Source organism: Pristiophorus japonicus, chromosome 16, assembly GCF_044704955.1.
Source record: "Pristiophorus japonicus isolate sPriJap1 chromosome 16, sPriJap1.hap1, whole genome shotgun sequence".
NCBI classification, from domain to species: domain Eukaryota; kingdom Metazoa; phylum Chordata; class Chondrichthyes; family Pristiophoridae; genus Pristiophorus; species Pristiophorus japonicus.
In genome coordinates, this window is record NC_091992.1 from 69,598,992 (window position 1) to 69,624,085 (window position 25,094).

General features: G+C 45.6%; 1 protein-coding gene across 1 annotated transcript in view; it reads left to right on the forward strand.

Moving 5' to 3' along the window:
• tmem104 (transmembrane protein 104) overlaps nt 1–25,094 on the forward strand; it is a 300,243-nt gene that overhangs the window by 61,368 nt on the left and 213,781 nt on the right. The window contains exon 4 of the mRNA XM_070856816.1: nt 6,150–6,234. Coding sequence (XP_070712917.1) covers nt 6,150–6,234 — 85 coding nt within the window. The remainder of the gene's footprint in view (nt 1–6,149; nt 6,235–25,094) is intronic.

The window sequence follows — 25,094 nt, forward strand, 5'->3', positions numbered from 1 at the left end:
TCCAGACTCATTACACATTACCAGATCTAAAATAGCCTGCTCCCTGGTTGGTTCCACAACGTATTGTTACAAGAAACCTTCCCGAATACACTCTATGAACTCTTCCTCAAGGTTACCATTGCCAATTTGATTTGTTCAATCAATATGAAGATTAAAATTGCTCATGATTATTGCCATACCTTTCGTCCAAGTCTCTGTTATTTCTTGATTTTTGCTCTGGCCGACAATGTGGCTACAGTTTGGGGGCCTGTAGAACACTCTCACCAGTGACGACTTCCCCTTTTTATTTATTATCTCCACCCAAAGTGATTCTACATCTTGACCTTCTGAGCCAGTATCATTTCTCACTACTGCACTAATCTCATCCTTTGTTAACAGAGCTACCCCACCTCCTTTTCCTTTCTGCTTATCCTTCCGAAATGGTAAATACCCCCTGAATATTCAGTTCCCAGCCTTGGTCACCTTGCAACCATATCTCTGTTATGGCAATCAGATCATACCCATTAATTTCTACTTGTGTCGTCAACTCATCTATCTTGTTACGAATGCTTTGTGCGTTCAAATATCGAGCTTTTAATTTTTGTCTTATGTAAATACGCTGTGTCCCTTCCTGTCACACTCTGGTTCTCATTACCCCTATTATTACTATCATGCACTTTTATCTTCTCCTTTCTCTTTTAACATTTCTGTTCACGGGATTATTTTAAATCCTTTCGTTACTTGAAATTCTTAAATCAAATCTCTGACATTTACTCATCTAAAATAAAGCATCTGTGATAACTGAGGTCCCTCAAACTAGGATCATTTTGTGTGGTCAGTATAGGCAGCTGCAGTTGTGTTGAATTTATTCACTGACATGAATCTGTGGGTGCTAGGGGGTGGTTCAGGAGCCAATGTAATCGACGGCAGAAATGATCATCAGGTTCTTGTGGTCGTGGTGCTGTGGAGTGGATTGAGTGTTGGTCACTAGTATTTTGCATTGATTTGGTACTGGCAGGTGAGAAAGTCGGAATAGCAAGAGCATTCTCCCTTGTGTCTCCCTTGTATATACTGAATTGCAATTCATTCTTTTTCTTGTTTTCTATGATGTTTGTGGTTTTTACAAACGTTATGAAAATGATGGCCTAGACAAAGCCTACAGGTGCCTATCTATTGTACAAGGTGATCTCTGCACCGGCCAGAAACTGGTCCAGCTCACTCAAAGGAATTCAGCAAATCCAGATGGGCCAGCATCCTGTTTGAGGTCCACTATTTTCTGGGGAAAAATCGAACTGCCAAACATCCAACCTGGTTCTGTCCCGACATAACTTGTAAGCGTGACCCTGGTTATCCCTAACCTATTCCATTGAAATAAATGGTTGACATGAATATAACTTTATTTTATTATTTCATAAACCTTGATCAAATCACCCAAAGTGTATGCTTCATTAAAGTATCAACACTCAGCTTGTTGAGCCTATTTGGATGCTTTAAACTGGGAATAACCACCTGGCCCTCCTGCACCCTTTCCAAAGCCTGAGCAGACCAAACTGCACAGTATTGTAACAGGTGTAACTAAGGCCTTGTACACGGATGTTTTGTAGTGAATTGTCCTGTGAATACACCCTACAACTCTGTTTGCTTTGTCTATAGCTCCATGGCATTGGTTATGGACCTTTTTATAGGTTTTATGCTCGGTTTTCTTTGTGTCTGGCTTCACACCCCATTTCTGTATCGATCTCTTGTGACTGAGTCTGCCCAATACCCAGAGAAGCATAATGAGACCCAGGGGTTGAACAGACACCCATTCACTTCCATTTAACTGGAATATGACAGATGCCACCATCTTGAAGCCAGGCTACAAACCATCAAACAAATTTATTTAACACTATAAAAGGACAGTATCGGTGCAAACAGGATATTTACAATAATGGCAAAAACAAATCTACTTGATGTCAAAAAACAGCAAAGCTGCTTATGTCACACTAACCCTTAAAATGTAATACTGACCCTTGAAACATGATCACTCCTTACATGGTGAGCTGTTGGAGTGGAGCCCTTTGACTTAGCTTGTACCCCTGACAGCTTCACACTGATTAGTGGACAAAGCTGACACAGGCAACCAGCTACAGAACTGGCTAATGGACAACAAAGGATTGTGCCCCGCCCCCTCACACCTGCCTCCAGCCTTCAAAACAACTGTCGCTGTCAATCAATCAAACCTATCACTTTAAAAAGATGCTAGGGTGTTTGAATTGAATGGAATGGCTCGACCAATGATCTGTTCCAGATGTGTGATCGCGGGTTACTGATTATCCTGAGGACAGTTGGATATGCTGAATAGGGTTAAAGCTTTGCATTTAAGACATTAGCAGATTTAAAGGACTTTTGTCTCACAGGAGCAAGCTGCAGATGCATATTTAATGCCAGTGGCATACGAGACCATAAATACACATTCTCTCCAGCTTGAATCAGCTATCGGAACCATACTTCATTTTAATCTTGTGCCCAGTGAAGTCATTAAAGAATCCAATAAATGATTGAACGCGTCCATGTTAAAATCCAATTAAGCTGCTGTGAAAGCACTTGAATTATCTACATTTTGTTCGAGTTGTAGAACGTCGGCAACATTACTGAGTATTAATGCTGCGAATGTTAGGTGCATTTTGACACACAATTTGGAAAGATATATTGACAGTACTTAGTGATCACTAGCAGGCTGGAGCAGATTGTGTACAATTTACCCCCTAACACTTGATCCTTTAGCCTCTCTTTCTGTTTTTTTTAATTCGTTTTACGATGTGGGTGTCGCTGGCAAGGCCAGCATTTTTTGCCCATCCCTAATTGCCCCTTGAGAAGATGATGGGGAGTCGCTGCAGTCCGTGTGGTGAAGGTACTCTCACAGTGTTAGGGAGGGACTTCCAGGATTTTGACCCAACAATGAAGTAACAGTGATTTATTTCCAAGTCATGATGGTGTGTAACTTGTGGTGATGGTGTTCCCATGTTCCCATGTTCCCATGCGCCTGCTACCTGTGTTCTAATGTAGGGAGCAGCATCAACCTCTGTACATGACCTCCTTTGACCTCACAAAGGCCTTCGACACTGTGAGGGATTATGGAGTGACGACCTCAAATTCGGCTGACCTCAGAAGTTTGTCACCATCCTCCGCCTGCTTCACGATGACCTGCAAACAGTGATCCTGACTAAGGGATCCACCACAGACCCAATACATGTGCGGACCAGGGTCAAACAAGGCTGTGTCACCTCACCAAGGCTGTGTCACCTCACCAAAGCGCTTCTCGATCTTCCTTGCTGCAATGCTCCATCTCGCCCTCTAAGCTTCCCGCTGGAGTGGAGCTAATCTACAGAACAAACGGGAAATTGTTCAACCTCCGTCGTCTCCAGTCCAGATCCAAGATCGCCTCATCCTCCTTCATTGAGTAACATTGCACAGACGATGCTTGCGTCTGCGCACACTCGGAGGTCGAACTCCAAACCGTCGTCAAAAGCGTCATTGAAGCGTATGAGAGTATGGGACTTACATTAAACATTCGTAAGACAAAGGTTCTCTACCAACCTGCCCCCACCATACAGCACTGCCCCCTGATTATCAAGATCCATGACGAGGCCTTGGACAGCATGGACCACTTTCCATACCTCGGGAGCCTACTGTCAACAAGGGCAGACAATGATGACAAAGTCCAACACCGCTATCAGTGCGCAAGTGCAGCCTTCGGTCGCCTGAGGAAGAGAATGTTTGAAGACCAGGACCTCAAACCCGGCACCAAGCTCATGGTCTACAGAGCAGTAGTGATACCCGCCCTCCTATATGATTCAGAGACATGGACCATGTACAGCAGGCACCTCAAATCACTGGAGAAGTATCACCAACGCTGCCTCTGCAAAGTCATACAAATTCATTGGCAGGGTAGGCGCACCAACATCAGTATTCTCGCTCAGGCCATCATCGAAGCATTGACCACGCTCGATCAGCTCCGATGAATGGGCCACATGCCCAGTACTAGTCTCCCAAAACAAGCAAGCGAGTCCCAGGTGGGCAGAGGAAACTCTTCAAGGACAGCCTGAAAACCTCAAAGTGCAACATCACTGACAACTGGGAATCCTTGGCCCAAGACCGCTCAAAGTGGAGGAGAAGCATCCGGGAAGGTGCCAAACACCTCTAGTCTCTTCACCGGGAGTACGCGGAAGCCAAGCGGAAAGAGTACATGACAACCCAAGCAACCATCCACCCGTCCCTTCAACCATCGTCTGCCCCACCTGTGACAGACTGTAGGTCCCTCATTGGTCTCAGAGTCATCTGAAAACTCATTAGTATGGAAGCAAGTCACCCTAGACTCCGAGGGATTGCCTAAGAGAGAGAGGTCGCAGGTTTGGGAGGTGCTGCCGAAGAAGCCTTGGCGAGTTGCTGCAGTGCATCTTGTAGATGGTACACACTGCAGCCATGGTGCGCCGGTGGTGGAGGGGGTGAATGTTGAAGGTGGTAGATGGGGTGTCAATCAATTGGGTTGATTTGTCCTGGAAAAAATTCTATCACACTCCTGACTTGTGCCTTGTAGATGGTGGAAAGGCTTTGGGGAGTCAGGAGGTGAGACACTCGCCGCAGAATCCCCAGCCTCTGACCTGCTCTTGTTGCCACAGTATTTATGTGGCTGGTCCAGTTAAGTTTCTGGTCAATGGTGGGTGATTTGATGATGGTAATGCCATTAAATGTCAAGGGGAGATGGTTAGACTCTTGTTGGAGATAGTCATTGCCTGGCACTTGTGTTGCACAAATGTTACTTGCCATTTATCAGCCCAAGCCTGAATGTCGTCCAGGTTATTGGTGAGTAACTGTTGCTTGATAGCACTGTCGACAACACCTTCCATCGCTTTGCTGACGATTGAGAGTAGACTGATGGGGCGGTAATTGGCCGGATTGGATTTGTCCTGCTTTTCGTGGGTAGGACATATCTGGGCATTTTCCCACATTGTCTGGTAGATGCCAGTGTTGTAGCTGTACTGGAACAGTTTGACGAGAGATGTGGCTAGTTCTGGAGCACAAGTCTTCAGCACAACAGCCTAAATGTTGTCTGGGCCCATAGCCTTTGCTGTATCCAGTGCGCTCAGCCGTTTCTTGATATCACGTGGAGTGAATTGAATTGGCTGAATACTGGCTTCTGTGATGGGGACCTCAGGAGGGGGCCGATATGGATCATCCACTCGGCACTTCTGGCTGAAGATGCTTGCAAATGCTTCAGCCTTGTCTTTTGAACTTGCATGCTGGGCTCCGCCATCATTGAGGATGGTGATATTCATGGAGCCGCCTCCTCCCATTAGTAGTTTAATTGTCCACCACCATTCACAACTGGATGTGGCAGGACTGCAGAGCTTTGATCTGATCCATTGATTGTGGGATTGTTCAGTTCTATCTATACTATGCTGCTTCCGCTGTTTAGTATGCATGTATATCACTGTGCCGCCACCCAGGGATGGTGATTGAAGAGTCTTGGATATTGGCTGAAAGCTATGACTCTCTGAATCTGAGACAGTTCTCCCAATTTTCGCACCAGTTCCCAGATGTTAGTAAGGTGGATTTTTCAGGATCGTCTGGGCTGGGTCTTTCTCAGTGGTGCCTGAAGCCACTGCCAAGGTTGATGCTGGTTTTATTCTGATTATTGTTTCTTGTAGTGGTCTTGTACAACTGAGTGGCCTGCTAGGCCATTTCAGAGGGCAGTTACATGTCAACCACATTGTGAGTCATATATAGGTCAGACCAGGCAGATTTCCTTCCCGATAGGATATTGGTGAACCAGGTGGGTTTTTACGACAATCCGATAGTTTCATGGATGCGCGCTTTTTATTCCAGATTTATTTAATTAACTGAATTTAAATTCCCAGTTGCCAAGGTGGGATTTGAATTTGTATTTCTGGGTCATTAGACCAGGCATTGAGATCACTAGTCCGATAACGTAACCACTGTGCTACCATTCCTGCGTGAGCAACTACCAATATGCTTCCCAGTTGAGTGGTAGGAGTTAGTGCCTGGATTATTGAGGAACAGATATTTAGTTTTGTGGAAGTTGTTCATGTGGTTTAGCTTTACAATGTGAACTAGAATCACTTTTTATTGAACCTGACTGAGTTTTTTTACATTTCCCCCCCCTACAGCTATATGACTACAACATTTGTTATTGAGGCCATGGCAGCAGCCAATGCACATTTACGCTGGAAAAGGAGGGAGAGGCAGAGAATAGTAAGTACAGAGCATGTAGATAAATTGTGACCAGCATTACAAGGTCAATTTTAACCAAACCCGCTCATCAGCAAACTGACGGAATCACTGGTTTACACTCTGCCCGATTTGACTTGTTATTGAAGTCATTGGCCAGCAATATTGGGTGGGATGTAAGACTGGTGTTTTACCCGATCCCATAGGTTTCCCACCTACGTTAAAATGACCACCCAAATAGTTAGGGTAGTGTAACTGGAGGAAGTTGTGAGCATTGTTGAGTTGTCGGCAGTCTGTTTCTATATTTCTATGTCCGACTGCATCACGGGTGCTGAAGCTGGGGGCATGTATCCTGCTTCTCCTTGGTCCATTTGTCAGAACTATGTCACCTCAGCCATTGGGGCAAATGGAGTTCTTCACATCGGTGTGTACAGGGCAGTCACTGTGTATCTTGTTGAACCCTGGTTTATAGCAAGCCAGGTGCAAGAAATGATTTCAGTCAGTGTGGATTATACTTTAAAATGAAGCTGTGACCTTGCCATTGTAATGGTGCTCCTATAATAGAAGTCATATCCTGCACTTGCATTCCATTCCTTCCAAAAATGATATCACATACACACACATTGAACTTGATTTTAATCTGACATTCAGGAAACTTGCAACTCCCTGCAATGAGCAGGTTGGGGATTGCTGGTGAATATCAACATGTGAACAGAGTACTTTAGTGATCTCTTTACTTTTCCTTGTATCTAATTTTTTGTTTTCCTTGCTACTTGCTGAGCTTTATATAGCTTTGTATTGTAGCATTGTGTTTATTGCAGTACAGTCGTGTTAGTGCCGTTGATTCTGGAAGCAATAATCTCAGCACCCCAGAGACTAACTTCACCAAACTTGCTCGGGCAGATTGGACCTTCCTGGCTACTGACCTTGGCAAATGCAGCAAATGTAATTGGGTATTGTCACTGGTTGTGCAAGATCCGTGTGTGAGAATTTGCAAGCGTTGAAGGTTGGAGATGGTTTGTGAGCATGCTGGCCAGCATAAGAGTTTTAAAAGATAGAAAAATAAACATTTATCACCTATTTTTATATTAGTGGAGGCCCCGACCTGCGGGAGAACACCAGCGGCGGTTTGGGGCCATAAAAGGAGTGGTGAGCAGCGGCCTGGGAACGGTGTGGAGGCATGCAACTTCAGGGAGCAGTGCGAGCTGCGAAGGCAGCAAAGAGTGACGTCCTCAAGGTCCAGGTCGGTGATTGGAGCGTGGGCAGATACAGCAGGGACAGTGAGGTGGGGCGAAGGAGCGGCGAGAGACTGTAGAGCGATGTGATCGGGGCCCAGGGGAGGCACGAGTTCGGGACCAGACGTCCAGGGGCAACAAGGGCCAGCCCACACTGCGATATGTGTGCGCACTAGGTCCGTGCAGCAGATCAAGTCTCCAGTTTGTCCTGGTTAACCCTTGCCACTGGACCAAGACCTAGCTCTGTCAAGCCCGTGTGATGGCTGGTGTGCAACGGTCATCACACGTTTAAAAAAAATAAAAAAATCAAAAAAAAATCCATGCACAGGCATCTTCCAACCTTCAGGATCTAGTACAGGACCTGGAACTTTAGGTTCTTCATTGGAACACCTGTGAACTTATCCTTTTTTGGCTTGGAAGCAAGTCATCCTCGCATCGAGGGACTGCCTATGATGATGGGTAGTGGCCAGGCTATCAATGTAGTTTTCTTAAAAGGTTCATAAGCAAGGGCATATGTCTCCAAGAGAAAGCTGTCACTTTAACACTTTCCTGACTTTCACTAGAATGTTAGGAAAATTCTATTTGGTGCTGTAATCTTCCTGTGTCTATCTTGCACTCTCAATCACTTCCCCTCTCCATTTTACACATCCCATTAATTACCATTCATATCTCATTCATGAGCCCTGGAGGAACTTTACTGTCCAGTACAATATTCAAGATAGATCAAACACTCCCACTTGGTCCAAGTATTAATACATTTTTAAAAAAAAATGCTTTATAACCCCGATATCGATCACCATGCTGTGATTCTGATGTCTAGATAAGTTCTTAAATTCTTAAAACTGCTGGATCACTTGCTACACCATCATTATTAACTCCAAGTGAAACATTCCCATCAGGGAAACCCATATTTTAGATTAAACTCCAATTGTTTTTAAACTTTCTCACTTTTTTAAAAAGATTTCCAAACCCCAAGATTTTCCAGTACAACAAAGATGTTTAACAAGCAAAATCACCTCTCATGTCTCAATTACAATTCAAATGTTGGCAATTTAAAAAAAAAAGTGAGAATCTGAACAATTTTCATTTATTTAGCACAGTTACTATGGAAACTTCCCCTGGAAGTGGATGCTGAGCCGCAGAGGGAGCGATTAGGAAGGGGTGACTGAAAGCTTGTTCGAAAAGGGTTTTCAGCAGCTTTTTGGAGGCGAGAGAGGTGGAGGGTTTAAGAAGGGAGTCCCAGAGTGTGGGCACAACGGTAACGGTTCTGCTCCTGTTAGTGTGCGGGAGGGGTGGGGGGTAGGTTATACGAAAGGCTTGAGTCGGAGAACTGAAGGATGTGGGGAGGATGGAGGAAGTTGCAGTGATGTGGTCAGGTGGGGCGAAGCATTGGAGGGATTTGAGGACAAGGAATTTAAATTGAATACACTGAGACAGAGGGTTAGTGTAGATCAGTGAGGTTTGAGGTAAATAGGTGAGCAGGACTTAGTGTGGGACAGGATATGGTTAGCTGTGTTTTGAACAAGTGGTTGTTTGTGGAGGATGAGAGGCTGGAAAGTAGAGCATTGAGAATTATTCAATGTGACCAAAGCATGGATAAGGGTTTTGGGGGAGGAAGGGGTATCTGAGGTCGGGGCAATGCTGCACTACAGTAATTGGTAGTGTTGGCCATGGACAGAGTAGGCTTGAAGCTCAGCATGGTGAAAGAGTGCAAGGGTTTGAGCTTTGTGGCTCAGTGTGAGCCAGAGGCTGAAGCAATCAGTGGCAAGGGTTCAGGGTTTGTGGCTTGGGCTGAAAATAAAGGCTTTGGTCAATATTCCTTTTTGTAGCTGACATTGGCTCACTTCAAAAGGTAGGATCATGGTCCCCAGGAGTATCAGTATCTGCAGAGTGATCACTACCTATCTCCCAGGAGTGTCGGTATCTGCAGATAGATCACTGCCTATCTCCCAGGAGTATCAGTATCTGCAGATAGATCACTGCCTATCTCCCAGGAGTGTCGGTATCTGCAGATAGATCACTGCCTATCTCCCAGGAGTGTTGGTATCTGCAGATAGATCACTGCCTATCTCCCAGGAGTGTCGGTATCTGCAGATAGATCACTGCCTATCTCCCAGGAGTGTCGGTATCTGCAGATAGATCACTGCCTATCTCCCAGGAGTGTCGGTATCTGCAGATAGATCACTGCCTATCTCCCAGGAGTGTCGGTATCTGCAGATAGATCACTGCCTATCTCCCAGGAGTGTCGGTATCTGCAGATAGATCACTGCCTATCTCCCAGGAGTGTCGGTATCTGCAGATAGATCACTGCCTATCTCCCAGGAGTGTCGGTATCTGCAGAGAGATCACTGCCTATCTCCCAGGAGTGTCGGTATCTGCAGAGAGATCACTGCCTATCTCCCAGGAGTGTCGGTATCTGCAGATAGATCACTGCCTATCTCCCAGGAGTGTCGGTATCTGCAGAGAGATCACTGCCTATCTCCCAGGAGTGTCGGTATCTGCAGAGAGAGATCACTGCCTATCTCCCAGGAGTGTCGGTATCTGCAGAGAGATCACTGCCTATCTCCCAGGAGTATCAGTATCTGCAGATAGATCACTGCTTATCTGCTGAGCCTCATGTGGCTCTTTGAACATCTCACTGGCGAGCTTTCCAGCTTCACAATGTTTCTTTGCTGCCTGCTCCTTGATATTTTTCACTTAAAACATTTGTTCTGTAAATTTATCCATCGGACATCTTTTCAGTGAAGGGAGTCAAAACCTGGAGCTTTTTCCAGGAATTTACTTTTCTCTTGGTTTTTCTTTGCTCACTGGCATATTTGGAAAGATGAAATTGAGTGAAAAAGGCTGTGGAATGGGTTGATTCAGTTGCAGGTGGAAGTATAATGTTCGAACTGGCAAAGTGATCTTAGCGTGTGATCTGTGGGTCTTGATCACCAGCTGACCGTTCAAACGCAGTCTCTCTCCAAAACTGCAAGTTGTGTATTCCTCAGTCTCCTATACTGGTATCTTGCTTTCACACAAACCATAATAAAACCCAAACTTGTCAATTTGTGGATGTTATGGAGAGCCAATAGCACATTGATCACTAACTTTTTCCATATTTGTTGAAAGTTGAGCTGTTAAAAGCTAACCATTTTAGAATAAATAGCAATTGCATTAGCGTGGTCTTGTCGAGTGAGTATTTTCTGATCTCCATTTGTCCTACACAATCCATGTACAACCTTGGATTGCAATTTCTAAAAATGCTTCACTTCTACATCAAAATCCCTAACTCTAACCCCAAGGGGACAGATACCGAAATAATTTTCTGAATGAAGTATTTGGTGGAGCTGTGACTTTGGGCACGGAGGGGAGGGGGGAATCGGAGGCTGCCAGAAGTATGGCCTGGATTCATTGCACTTTGAAGAAATGAGCTGGTTCTCTATGTATAGGCAGTGTATGTTTTATGACGTATTGCACAATAAAAACTTGTATGTAGCAGCATCTTGCCTCATTTTTCCCGATCGATACACTGCTAGATTTATTCGCAATAATGAAAGGTAAAAGCCTTCCTCAAGCTGTTCAACCTTTCGGTGTTGGACCATACCAGAGTGCAGAAGTTTATTAGTAGAAGGTGTTTTGCACTAAAGAAGAATTTATTCTCCTTGCCGTCTGTAAGAATATTAAAATATCAGCAGGTAAAGCACGGAGAATATTTTCATGGGGAATTTTGCTAATTTGGCGGAAAAATACATTGTTCAAAAGTTTGAATATAGAATGTAAATAGGGTGGGGATTTCAAAATGAGGGGCCATAAATACAAGATAGTCCCGAATAAATCCAACAAGGAATTCAGGAGCAACTTTACAGAGTGGTGAGAATGTGGAACTTGCCACCACAGGGAGTGGTTCAGGCAAATAGCATCGATGTGCTTATCTAAATTCTCCTGAAGTACATGAGGGAGAAAGGAATTGTAGGATATGTTAATGGGGTTAGATGAAGTAAGATGGGAGGAGGCTCGTGTGGAGCACGAACACCGGCATAGACCACAGCAACATAGGATCAGGGGCAAGCCATTCAGCCCCTTGAGCCTGTTCCACCATTCAATCGGATCATGGCTGATATGTGACCTCATTCCATATACCTGCATTTGCTCCATATCCCTCGATATCTTTGGTTAACAAAAATCTATCAATTTTAGATTTAAAATAGAATCCCCAAGTTCTGATTGGTCCCCTTGGATGACAAGACCCAGCCAGCAGTTTCTCTGGAATGTGTAATTTGATCCTGCCTGCCTGCAAATCAGTAATCGGTTACTTTGCAAAGTGTAATTCGAGCCATTCACACTGCCAGGCTCCAGACAGAACAGAGCTCACTCTCGCTGTCCAGACCATTTCCAACACTCTGCCCAAGTTCCTCCCCCTCGGTTCCTGACCTTCCCCTCCCCCCCCCCCCCCCCACACACACACACACGAGGCATTATTGGGTATGAAGTGAAGCGTGACATTGTCATGACTGCTGCCCCACACTCCGAGCCCCTGGCCCCTCTCTCCCTCCCCCTCCCCCTTCCCCAGAGTTCCTGACCCCTTTCCTGACCCTCCCTCCCCATCCCTCCTCTCTCTCGTCCTCTCTCTCTCTCTCTCTCTCTCGTCCCCTCTCTCTCTCTCTCTCGTGTCCTCTCTCTCTCTCTCGTCCCCTCTCTCTCTCTCTCTCTCTCTCTCTCTCGTCCCCTCTCTCTCTCTCTCTCTCGTCCCCTCTCTCTCTCTCTCTCGTCCCCTCTCTCTCTCTCTCTCTCTCTCTCGTCCCCTCTCTCTCTCTCTCTCGTCCCCTCTCTCTCTCTCTCTCGTCCCCTCTCTCTCTCTCTCTCGTCCCCTCTCTCTCTCTCGTCCCCTCTCTCTCTCTCGTCCCCTCTCTCTCTCTCGTCCCCTCTCTCTCTCTCGTCCCCTCTCTCTCTCTCGTCCCCTCTCTCTCTCTCGTCCCCTTTCTCTCTCTCGTCCCCTCTCTCTCTCTCGTCCCCTCTCTCTCTCTCGTCCCCTCTCTCTCTCTCGTCCCCCCTCTCTCTCTCTCGTCCCCTCTCTCTCTCTCGTCCCCTCTCTCTATCTCGACCCCTCTCTCTCTCTCGACCCCTCTCTCTCTCTCGACCCCTCTCTCTCTCGACCCCTCTCTCTCTCGTCCCCTCTCTCTCTCTCGTCCCCTCTCTCTCTCTCGTCCCCTCTCTCTCTCTCGTCCCCTCTCTCTCTCTCGTCCCCTCTCTCTCTCTCGTCCCCTCTCTCTCTCTCGTCCCCTCTCTCTCTCTCGTCCCCTCTCTCTCTCTCGTCCCCTCTCTCTCTCTCGTCCCCTCTCTCTCTCTCGTCCCCTCTCTCTCTCTCGTCCCCTCTCTCTCTCTCGTCCCCTCTCTCTCTCTCGTCCCCTCTCTCTCTCTCGTCCCCTCTCTCTCTCTCTCTCTCTCGTCCCCTCTCTCTCTCTCTCTCTCTCGTCCCCTCTCTCTCTCTCTCTCTCTCGTCCCCTCTCGTCCTCTCTCTCTCTCTCTCTCTCTCGTCCCCTCTCTCTCTCTCTCTCTCTCGTCCCCTCTCTCTCTCTCTCTCTCTCTCGTCCCCTCTCTCCTCTCTCTCTCTCTCTCGTCCCCTCTCTCTCTCTCTCTCTCGTCCCCTCTCTCGTCCCCTCTCTCTCTCTCTCTCGTCCCCTCTCTCTCTCTCTCTCTCTCTCTCTCGTCCCCTCTCTCTCTCTCGTCCCCTCTCTCTCTCTCGTCCCCTCTCTCTCGTCCCCTCTCTCTCTCTCTCTCTCTCGTCCCCTCTCTCTCTCTCTCTCTCTCGTCCCCTCTCGTCCTCTCTCTCTCTCTCTCCCTCTCGTCCTCTCTCTCTCTCTCTCTCTCTCGTCCCCTCTCTCTCTCTCTCTCTCTCGTCCCCTCTCTCTCTCTCTCTCTCTCGTCCCCTCTCTCCTCTCTCTCTCTCTCTCGTCCCCTCTCTCTCTCTCTCTCTCGTCCCCTCTCTCGTCCCCTCTCTCTCTCTCTCTCTCTCTCTCTCTCTCTCGTCCCCTCTCTCTCGTCCCCTCTCTCTCGTCCCCTCTCTCTCTCTCTCTCTCTCTCTCTCTCTCTCTCTCTCTCTCTCTCGTCCCCTCTCTCTCGTCCCCTCTCTCGTCCCCTCTCTCTCTCTCTCTCTCTCTCTCTCTCTCTCGTCCCCTCTCTCTCGTCCCCTCTCTCTCGTCCCCTCTCTCTCTCTCGTCCTCTCTCTCTCTCTCTCTCTCTCGTCCCCTCTCTCTCGTCCCCTCTCTCTCCCGAGTTGTAGGCAGCGTATTACATCAAGGCCTGGAGTGCAGCGTCCAGCCGATGGGTGAGCTGAGGCACGCCCACAGATGCTGTCAAAACTAGGCCACGCCGACAAACTCTTTCTCAGTCTCCATTTAAAATTAAATTTTTTTAAACTTTAAAATTTTTAAAAATTAAACTATTAAGGTCATGTATGAGTATTTGTTTAAAATTATGTAACACTATCAACAATAATTTGGCATCTGTTTTGAAGTTGAGAAGATGATTTGTGGTCAATGGAAAGATTCTCGTCCTTTGACTATTTAACCTATTGAGATTAAAACAGTTTCTGTCACTTGAACATTTAAATTTCATACTAAGAAACATGTTCCTTGTTCTTATTGGCACTGAGGTGCATTGTGGAGCATTGCTAGCCCAAACAATTACCTGTGCTGTACGTCAAACAACCCGGCTTTTTGAATTTGGGATGTGTTGGGATGTATTTATGTAAATCAGGTAATTGCTTTTAAGGCTAGCATTTACTATCCTGTCAAAGGCAAGGGATTGCGGTTCAGCAGCACTGAAAGGCGTTGGCAATGCGCCCTTCGAATTACTGTACACCGTGCACCAAGCATTCATTAAATAGCAAAATAGTTTCATTTCCTACATTATATATGATCTGCGGCGAATGCTCAATCCTTGATCATACAATTGGAGTGCAGAAAACATTGCTAATTTTAAATATTAATTGTCATATTTTATGTTGAATGTTTCTAAATGTTGCCACTAGGTACATGGATTTTATTGTGAAGTGATACCAGAACGGTTAACAATTCTTTCTCACACACTCAAATGGGTTCCTTTCACAGTGAAACCGGCTCCTGTGCCTGCTTTCACTAACACTTTTGCATGTAATTAGCCCAAATCTGTGACAGCAATGAGTATTTCCCAGTCGGTATGGATCATCTGTCAATACGTTCAGGGTTTAGCACATGCAGAAACCCCCAACTTGTCAATTACAAAGGAGGTATGATGGCGTGCTGTCAGTACTCCATCATACCGCTGCAAAATCTGCCCGAAGCTATCACCAGTCCTGAGCCAGACACAGGCCACTCCTTGCTTGCTTGGACAAATGACTTGCTGCATCTATACCTTTCAACCCTCCACCTCCCTCAGTGTCTCGTCATCGTTGGCTGTAACCTGCCCCTTGTTCTAGGCTCTCATTCATTGTAGCTCGCTCCCATCCCACTTCCAGCTCTCCTCTACCTTGATTGAAATTCTGGTTACAACTGTCAGCATTTTAAAACATGGACCTATTCTTCCAAGTGAAGTGCCTGGAAGAGTGCACCGTGTTTTAAATGCTATGGCATGTTTAAATGTTGATCAGAAACAATAGCCATGGCATCTATTTAAACATTCCCAGTGCCCAGGCTTGGCTATTCTTCAAATGAATGGATGCATTTCTCCAGAAATAGTTTGTAATCTGAACCGGAACTTCTGACACCAACTTTTTTCCTTGTTCATTACACCCTCCTGTTGTTTGGGGCAGTCGAGCTGGGTAGACATCCCCTTGTTCCTGACAATTAATGGGCTCTTGTCTCAAACTTTTTGGCACCTGGTGCATGAAATTTATGTCTTACAAAACCACCCTGCTAGTCGCTTTGGTTTAAGTGTTTCGGATTATCGAGGTGCAGTTATTGGTGGTTGTTTAACCTTTGCTGTGCTCATCATACAGCATTTCAGGTGCATCTTGCTTTTCTGCCAATTGCATCCCATTTTTATTTAGACTGGGAAATACCATTTTTTAGTGCATCTTGTTTCCCGATGGAACTGTGGATTTGTTTAGAATTGCTGTAGCAAAGAGCCAGCACTGGTGTGATGGGCTTAATGACCTTCTCTTGTGCTGTAAACTTTGATGGTTCTATGATGAACCCCTCTGCTGTGTTGATGCTCCTAGAACTCTGCAATTTTATTTTTCCTGTACCGGGCAAGTCAATGTACTCATTTTCAGCTTAACTTAATGGGTTGTCGAATGCATTTCATAATATCTTGTTGGCAAGTTTCAATCAATGTTCTTTGTAAGGCGGCTATGTGAAGTAATTTGTGTTGTTCCAAATGCTGTTGCTTCCTGTTAGCAGCCATTTGTAGGTGTATTCTGGGGTATCTGTTCATGTACATGGATGCAATGTCAAGAAGAATAGTTATGTATCTTGCTAGAGTCTTCACTCCTAAGCAACACTGTCCTTGGGCCTTGTCGGGATTCCAGTTAATAAATTGATTTGAAAGACTTTTGTGTGAAAACAAACCTGTTAAATGGTATGATTCAAGTGGGATAATCTTGTGTGGGTACCTCTGACCTTGTGTAGTCTGGTCGTGACACAATGTCTTGAAGGGAGATGGTCCCAGAAGGGAACATGACTATCCTGGTGGACAAAATTTGTTTTCCTCTTCCTGGATTTACTGCCAACCTTAAAAATAGGTTGCAGTGAAATATTTGCAGATTCCCCCAAGTGATGATGCAAAGTGAAATAGAAGCAAGAGAGAGATTATCGAATGAAGAAGCTTGAATTTGAGGGAAAGCAGAACAAAGGAGTTTGACAGCTCAAGGTATACAATGAAGCAAGAAAATGGAAAAACGATGCAAGAAATTGCAAGAGGCATGAAATGGTTTTAGTTCGAACTTGAGGTTTGAATTTCTTAACACTTTTGTGTGGAAATCCTATAGAAAAGCTCGCGACCCTTACTAGCACCTTCATTAAAATGAAGAAATGCTAATTGTCCAGTAAGGTTGGACCTATTGCGTATGATAGAAAATCATTCAGCTGTTGTTGATTTATATGTAAAAATTATTGCAGATGTTCAGTCTTCAAAAGGACTTCATTTTTCTATTTTGAAATTTTGTGCTTAGAATTTTCAGTACTGGAGCATTCACTTAATGAGAATTGACTCTTGGCCCGAATATCTCATTTACTGTTTTTTTTTTCCTATCAATACTTCAAAAATGAAAAAAATCAGTCTAAATCTTAAGCTGGATTAAAGAATTCTGGGAGAACAAAACATAAGAATTGGGAGCAGGAGTCGGCCATTCGGCCCCTCTAGCCTGCTCCGCCATTCAATAAGATCATGGCTGATCATCGTCCTCAACTCCACCTTCCCACCCTATCCCCATATCCTTTGATTCCCCTCGAGTCCAAAAATTGAATCGATCTCAGTCTTGAATATACTCATCGACTGACAGCCCTCTGGGGTAGAGAATTCCGAAGATTCACAACCCTCTGTGAAGAAATTCCTCCTCCTCCTCAGTCCTAAATGGCCCTTTATCTTGAGATTGTGAACCCTGGTTCTAGACTCTTCAGCCAGGGGAAACAACCTCTCAGAGGGATTGACAGGATAGATGCTAAGGATTTTATACATTTCAATGAAATCACCTCTCATTCATCTAAACTCCAGCGAATATAGGCCCATTCCACTCAATCTCCTCATTGGCGAGCCCCCTCATCCCAGGAATCGGTCTAGTGAACCTTTGTTGCACTCCCTCTAATGCAAGTATATCCTTCCTTGGGTCTCTCTAAAGCCCTATATAATCACTGTACTCTAGGTGTGGTCTCACTAAAGCCCTATATAATTAAAGTAAGACATTTGAGTATAATAAATAATTATAGTAAGACAATTGAGTATGATAAAAATGTTGTCAGATATATCCTCACTGCTTTCCTCCCTCAGCCTTTGCACCGAACAACTTCTCATCCTCGGTGACTTCAACCTCCATCTCAATTCATCACTCTCTCACTCCTCTGAGTTCACTACCCTCCTGTCTTCCCTTAATCTCTCCCTCCATGTAAATTCCTCAACCCATTTTCATGGCCACCCCCTTGACTTTGCAATCTCTCGTGGCCTTGCTATTCTGACCGTGTCAATTAAAGATAAAGCCATCTCTGATCATTTCCTTGTATCGCTCTCCACCCACATTCCCTTTCCCCAATCCAAACCCACTTCCTTCTACATCCGTCCCGGAAGAAAAACTCTCAACTCTCTTACAACTGCACTTATCAACTTAAAACTGTCCAACCGTTGGCCCTCTTAACTATCATTTCTGCAGCTGCTGATCTGCTCAACCACACCCTCACCACCACCTTTGATGCCCTAGTCCCTATTAAAAAGATTACTCTCTCCCACGCTGGCCGTTCCCTCTGGTACAACCCTCATCTTCGCTCTGTCGAGTCAAAAGGGCGCAGACTTGAACGGATGTGGCGGACAACTGGTTTAGTCATTCACTGCCAGATCTGGCTTGAACACACAACATTATCGGTTCCTACTATTCCAGGATCATTCTGGATTGCAAAAATAATCCTTGACTACTATTCTATATTGATAACCGTCTCCTTAAACCCCTCTCCCCTGTCTCCACCACACTCTCCTTCAAGAACAAGTGTGAGGAGTTCATGGACTATTTTGAGACCACCCAGGTTCCATTTTTGGCTCCCTTGTTAGCCGACATTGTTAACGGTTCTCCTCAGGGTACTGTTCCCCCTCTTCTTCAAATCTGCTGTCGTCACCCTTCTCAAAAAAAAAACAACCCTTGACCCCACTTTGCTTGCTAGCTATTGCTCCGTCTCCAACCTCCCTTTCCTGTCCAAAGTACTTGAACGTGTTGTCGCCTCCCAAATCCGTGACCATCGTTGCATGAATTCAGTGTTTGAATCCCTTCAATCTGGTTTTTGCCCCTGCATCAGTACCGAAACAGCTCTCATCAAAGTCACAAATAAATGACATCCTTTGTGAGTGCGACAAAGGTAAACTTTCCCTCCTCCGTCCTTCTGGACCTATCTGCAGCCTTAAACACGGTTGACCACTCCATCCTCCTCCAATGCCTCTCCTCCATCGTCCAGCTGGGTGGGACTGCACTCGCCTGGTCCCATTCTTATCTATCGTTCTTATTCGTAGCCAGAAAATCTCCTGCAATGGCTTCTCGTCCCACTCCCGCATCGTTACCTCTGGTGTCTCCCAAGGATCGATCCTTGGCCCCCTCCTATTTCTCATCTATATGCTGCCCCTTGGCGGCGGCATCCGAAAACACAGCGTTAGTTTCCACATGGACGCTGATGACACCCAGCTCTACCTCTCCACCACTTTTCTCAATTCCTGCTTGGTATCTAAATTGTCAGACTGCTTGTCCAACATCCAGCACTGGATGAGCAGAAATATTCTCCAATTAAATATTGGGAAGACCGAAACCATTGGCCCTGAAATTTGGATCCGAGGCTTCCTTCGGACGAACGCCTCTGACCCGAGAGCTTTTTTGCAAAAGTACTTGGTGGTTCTGGAGGCGCCTTCGATTGCGTTGGGAGGCCTTCTCTTCTCGCGCATCGGAGTGCACCCAAGTCCTCGAGGTTCGCACGTTGAAGCTGGAGTCGCATGTGACTGGACAACCAATCACGGTACATTATTCTCTGATAGTGATGGGAACTCCCACCTGTGACGGACTGTAATTCCAGCATTGGACTGTACCTGAGAACTCGCTTTGAGTGGAAGCAAGTCTTCCTCTATTCCGAGGGACTGCCTATGATGATGATGATAAAAAATATATATTTATTGGATTTCTTTTTTGTCTTTTAATAAGGTCCCAAGTAAACTTGCCTTAAGGGTCAGGGCCCCCCACTCTAAAAATGTGTTTACATTTTATTTTTGTGTTTTGAAACTTTTACGCTGGTAAAAGAAGGTTATGCACCTGCTTTTTGCCAGGCACAAGAGTTAAGCACATTCGCTCGGCAAGAGTTGGCAAATAGCCCAATCTCGCCACGCGAATGTCCTTCCTGCGGAGAATCTGTCAGATTGGAAAAAACGGTTTTCTTGCGCCGAAAACAACTGGCTTTTGCGAGGCCGGAATTTTAGCCTCACTATCTTCGGTCCCCGCCACAAACTGCATTTCCTAGCCACTGACTCATCCCTCTCCCTAGCATCAACCTGAGGGTGAACCAGACTGTTCACAACCTTAGGTGTCATATTTGACCCTGAAGTGAGTTTCCAGCCACATATCCGCGGCATGACTAAAACCGCCTTTTTCCACCTCTATAACATTGCCCAGCTCTGCCCCTGCCTCAGCTCTTCTGCTGAAACCCTCATTCATGCCTTTGTTATCTCTAGACTTGACTACTCCAACTCACTCCTGACTGGCCTCCCACATTCTACTCTACGTAAACTTGAGGTCATCCAAAACTCAGCAGCCCATGTAGTAACCCGCACCAAGTCCCGATCACCCATCGCTCTGCTTTCTGACCTCCATTGGCTCCCGGTTAAACAATGCCTCGATTTAATAAAAAAAAAAAATTCTCATCCTTGTTTACAAATCACTCCATGGCCTCGCCCCTCCCTATCTCTCTCATCTTTTTCAGCCTCACAACCCCACAAGATGTCTGCGCTCCTCAAATTCTGGCCTCTTGAACATCCCTCATTATAACTGCTCAGTCATTGGTGGCCGTGCCTTCAGCTGTTTGGCCTCCCTAAACCTTTCTACCTCGACCTCTCTTTCCTCCTTTAAGACACTCCTTAAAACCTACCTCTTTAACCAAGCTTTTGGTCATCTGCCCTAATTTCTTCTTTTGTGGCTCGGTGCCAAATTTATCTTTTGCCTTAACACTGCTGTAGAAATATAGAAACATAGAAAATAGGTGCAGGAGTAGGCCATTCGGCCTTTTGAGCCTGCACCACCATTCAATAAGATCATGGCTGATCATTCACCCCTCAGTACCCCTTTCCTGCTTTCTCTCCAGACCCCTAGATCCCTTTAGCCATAAGGGCCATATCTAACACCCTCTTGAATATATCTAACGAACTGACCTCAACAACTCTGCCTTAGAGAATTCCAGAAGTTAACAATTCTGAGTGAAGAAGTTTCTCCTCATCTCAGTCCTAAGTGGCTTACCCCTTATCCTTAGACTGTGATCCCTTGTTCTGGACTTGTCCAACATCGGGAACATTCTTCCTGCACCTAACCTAACCTGTCCAGTCCCGTCAGAATTTTTTGTTTCTATGAGATCCCCTCTCATTCTTAACTCTAGTGAATACAGGCCCAGTCGATCCAGTCTCTCCTCATATGTCAGTCCTGCCATCCCGGAATCAGTCTGGTGAACCTTTGCTGTACTCCCTCAATAGCAAGAATGTCCTTCCTCCGATTAGGAGACCAAAACTGAACACAGTATTCCAGGTGAGGCCTCACCAAGGCCCTGTATAACTGTAGCAAGCCCTCCCTGCTCCTATACTCAAATCTCCTAGCTATGAAGGCCAACATGCCATTTGCCGCCTGCTGTACCTGCATGCCAACTTTCAATGACTGATGTACCATGACACCCAGGTCTCGTTGCACCTCCCCTTTTCCTAATCTGCCGCCATTCAGATATTATTCTGCCTTCATGTTTTTGCCACCAAAGTAGATAACCTCACATTTATCCACATCATATTGCATCTGCCATGCATTAAAGGCGTTATATAAATACAAGATGTTGAAGTTGTGTTAAAATTGTATCGAACCTTGGTTAGACCACACTTGGAGCACTGTGCACAGTTCAGGTCTCCATATTATAAAAATCATATAGATGCACTGGAGAAGGTGCAAAAAAGATTTATCAGGATGAAACCAGAAATGAGAGGTTCGAGACTTGACTGTACCAATGCTCTCCTGGCTGGCATCCCATCTTCCACCCTCCATAAACTTGAGCTCATCCAAAACTCTGCTGCTGATACCCTAACTCGCACCAAGTCCCGTTCACCCATCACCCCTCTGCTCAGTGACCTACATTGGCTCCCGGTCCGGAAATGGCTCGATTTTAAAATTCTCATTCTTGTTTTCAAATCTCCTCCCTATCTCTGTAACCTCCTCCAATCCTACAACCCTCTAAGATTGTTGCGCTCCTCCAATTCTGGCCTCTTGTGCGTCCCTGATTTTCTTCACTCCACCATTGGCAGCCATGCCTTTAGTTGCTGAGGCCCTAAGCTCTGGAATTCTCTCTAAATCTCTTTACACCTCTCCTCCTTAGAAACCTGCCTCTTTGACCAAGCTTTTGGTCACCTGTCCTAATGTGAAATTGTGACGTTTTACTACGTTAAAGGCGCTATATAAATTGGAAAAGCAAAATTTGGTCAAGCAGAGTCAGCATGGATTTATGAAGGGGAAGTCATGTTTGACAAATTTGCTGGAGTTCTTTGAGGATGTAATGAACAGGGTGGATAAAGGGGAACCAGTGGATGTGGTGTATTTGGACTTCCAGAAGGCATTTGACAAGGTGCCACATAAAAGGTTACTGCACAAGATAAAAGTTCACTGGGTTGGGGGTAATATATTAGCATGGATAGAGGATTGGCCAACTAACAGAAAACAGAGAGTCGGGATAAATGTTCATTCTCTGGTTGGCAACCAGTAACTAGTGGGGTGTCGCAGGGATCAGTGCTGGGACCCTAACTATTTACAATCTATATTAACGACTTAGAAGAAGGGACTGAGTGTAATGTAGCCAAGTTTGCTGACAATACAAAGATGGGAGGAAAAGCAATGTGTGAATAGGACACAAAATCTGCAAAAGGACATAGACAGGTTGAGAGTGAGCAAAAATTTGGCAGATGGAATATAATGTTGGAAAGTGTGAGGTCATGCACTTTGGCAGAAAAAAATCAAGAGCAAGTTATTATTTAAATGGAGAAAGATTGCAAAGTGCTGCAGTACAGCGGGACCTGGAGGTACTTGTGCATGAACACAGGAGGATAGTATGCAGGTACAGCAGGTGATCAGGAAGGCCAATGGAATCTTGGCCTTTATTGCAAAGTGGATGGAGTATAAAAGCAGGGAAGTCCTGCTGCAGCTATATAAGGTATTGTTGAGGCCACACCTGGAATACTGCATGCAGTTTTGGTTTCCATATTTATGAAAGGATATACTTACTTTGGAGGCAGTGCAGAGAAGGTTTACGAGGTTGATTCTGGGGATGAGGGGGTTGACATGAGGAAAGGTTGAGTAGGTTGGGCCTCTACTCATTGGAATTCAGAAGAATGAGAGGTGATCTTATCGAAATGTATAAGATTATGAGGGGGCTTGACGAGGTGGATGCAGAGAGGATGTTTCCACCGATAGGGCAGACTAGAACTAGAGGGCATGATCTTAGAATAAGGGGCCGCTCATTTAAAACTGAGATAAGGAGAAATTTTTTCTGAGGGTTGAAAACCTGTGGAATTTGCTGCCTCAGAGAGCTGTGGAAGCTGGGTCATTGAATAAATTTAAGACAGAAACGATAAGGGGTTATGGGGAGTGTGCGGGGAAGTGGACCTGAGTCCATGATCGGATCAGCCATGATCTTATTGAATGGCGGAACAGGCTCGAGGGGCCCTATGGCCTTCTCCTGTTCCTATTTCTTATGTTATAAATACAAGTTGTTATAATGGGCAAAGCAATCCTGCCACTTCACCTTGCCTACCTGCTCATGCTCATTGTAATAATGCTTGCATTTCTACATTGTCTTATGTTAAAACATCTTTGTTTCACACACAAGGAATTACTTCGAAGGGTTGTGACGTATGTGGACAAACGTGACAATTATTCTGCAGTGTTAACATCTCTCAACAGACCAATGAATACAATTTGTACTTTCACTATGGATATGGAAGCAAAGTTGCCCAGGACACTGGGAGCACTACCTGCCCTTCAATTCGTGCCTTGGAGGATGGTGCCTCGAGCAGACGGGGGCCTTGGATGACTTTTCATCTGAAAGACAACCCGTTCGACATTGCAGAACTCCCTCATTGATGCACTAGAGCATCAACATCAATTGTGCTCAGGTTCTAGAATGTGGGCTTAAACTGGTTACCTTCTGCCTTGGAGAGCGCTGCCTATTGAGCCAAATGAGATCTATTAGAGGCCATTGATTCTGCCCACGTCACTTGCTTTTCCTGATGATTTGTTCCACAGATCCAGTCCCACTTGGAAAAGTTCTCACTATAAGTTCTATGGGCCCAAGTTTCCACCCTCTGTAAAAACGGCACACATCCATAAGGTGCAGGGACTTTGTGGAATAAAAAGGGCGCCGAAAACTTACCTTGTGATTCTCCCCACTCCTCAGGACGTCTTCGGCCTCAGCGTGGCGCAGCACAAGGGGGCGGGGGCGGAGCCAGGTCCCGGCGCTGAAAACAGTGCAGGGACCTCTGCACATGTGCGCTAGAGTGTGCGAGCATGTGCAGTAGCTCCAGGCGGCCGAATCTCTGCGACGCTTCATGGGAGGGGCTCGAAGCATACCGCCCCGAGCCCTGGCTGAATGGGCTCCCCGGGCATTGAAGATCGGGAGTCGGACTTCCCTCCCGGTCAGCTCTCTCCACCTCCCCCCCTCTCCATCCATCCAGCTCTTTTCTCTCTCTCTCTCTCTCTCTCTCTCTCTCTCTCTCTCTCTCTCTCTCTCTCTCTCTCTCTCTCTCTCTCTCTCTCTCTCTCTCCAATCTCTTTCCTTCCTTCCCCCCCAACTCTCACCTCTTCCCCTCTCCCCCCCTCCATCTCTACTCCCCCTCTCCTGTCTTCCCTGTCCCCTCAAACGCCTCACCGACAGAGACCGAGACACACACATTGGGGGGGGGGAGGGGGGCGCTCCCGGTGCTGCAGTAGGTGAGTAGAAATGTAATTTTTTATTTATTGATTTTTTTTTAATTAAAAAAAAAATTTTTTTGATTGATTTATTTGTTGATTTATTGATGTATTTATCATTATTGATGGCTCTTTATTTTTAAAAGTGAAGTGTTTAATGTTTGTAAACTTCCGCCCCCCCCATCTCTCGTTCCCTACGCCTGATTTCTAAGTGTAGGCAAGGTTTTTCTGAGCATACAAAATCTACACTTACTCCAAACTAACTTAGAATGGAGTAAGTTTTCACTGCCTAAACTTGCAAAACAAGCATAAGTGGCTGGATACGCCCCCTTTTGGAAAAAAAAATCTGTTCTAAAATGAAACTATTCTAACTCACTAGAACTGCAGCAAACTAAATGCCGAGATTTGCAATTTCTAAGATGCTCCATTCTAAACTAGTTGCTCAAAAAAAATAGGAGCAACTCCGGCTGAAACTTGACCCCATGTGATTTTATAACTCTGGTCCCTGATTCGGGCAATTAAGTTTACCTGGATCAACTTTGTCAATTCTCTTTGTAGTCTTGAGCTTCAATTAAAGCACCTTGGTAAATAATGACCTGCCGATGACATGAGGAACAGTTATTCTCAGCGAGAACGAAGACTATTCGCAGAACTCCAGAATTACAATCTCTACCTTTTTTAAAAGCTCTGCTTCAATGAGACCAGTCAGTTGATGCATAAGTGTTGGTAACTCAATGAGGTTATGGTTCTTTTAAGCTTGTTTGGCAGGAACTTTAAAGAGTGCTCAAGCTGTGTGTGAAAACATTATTGGA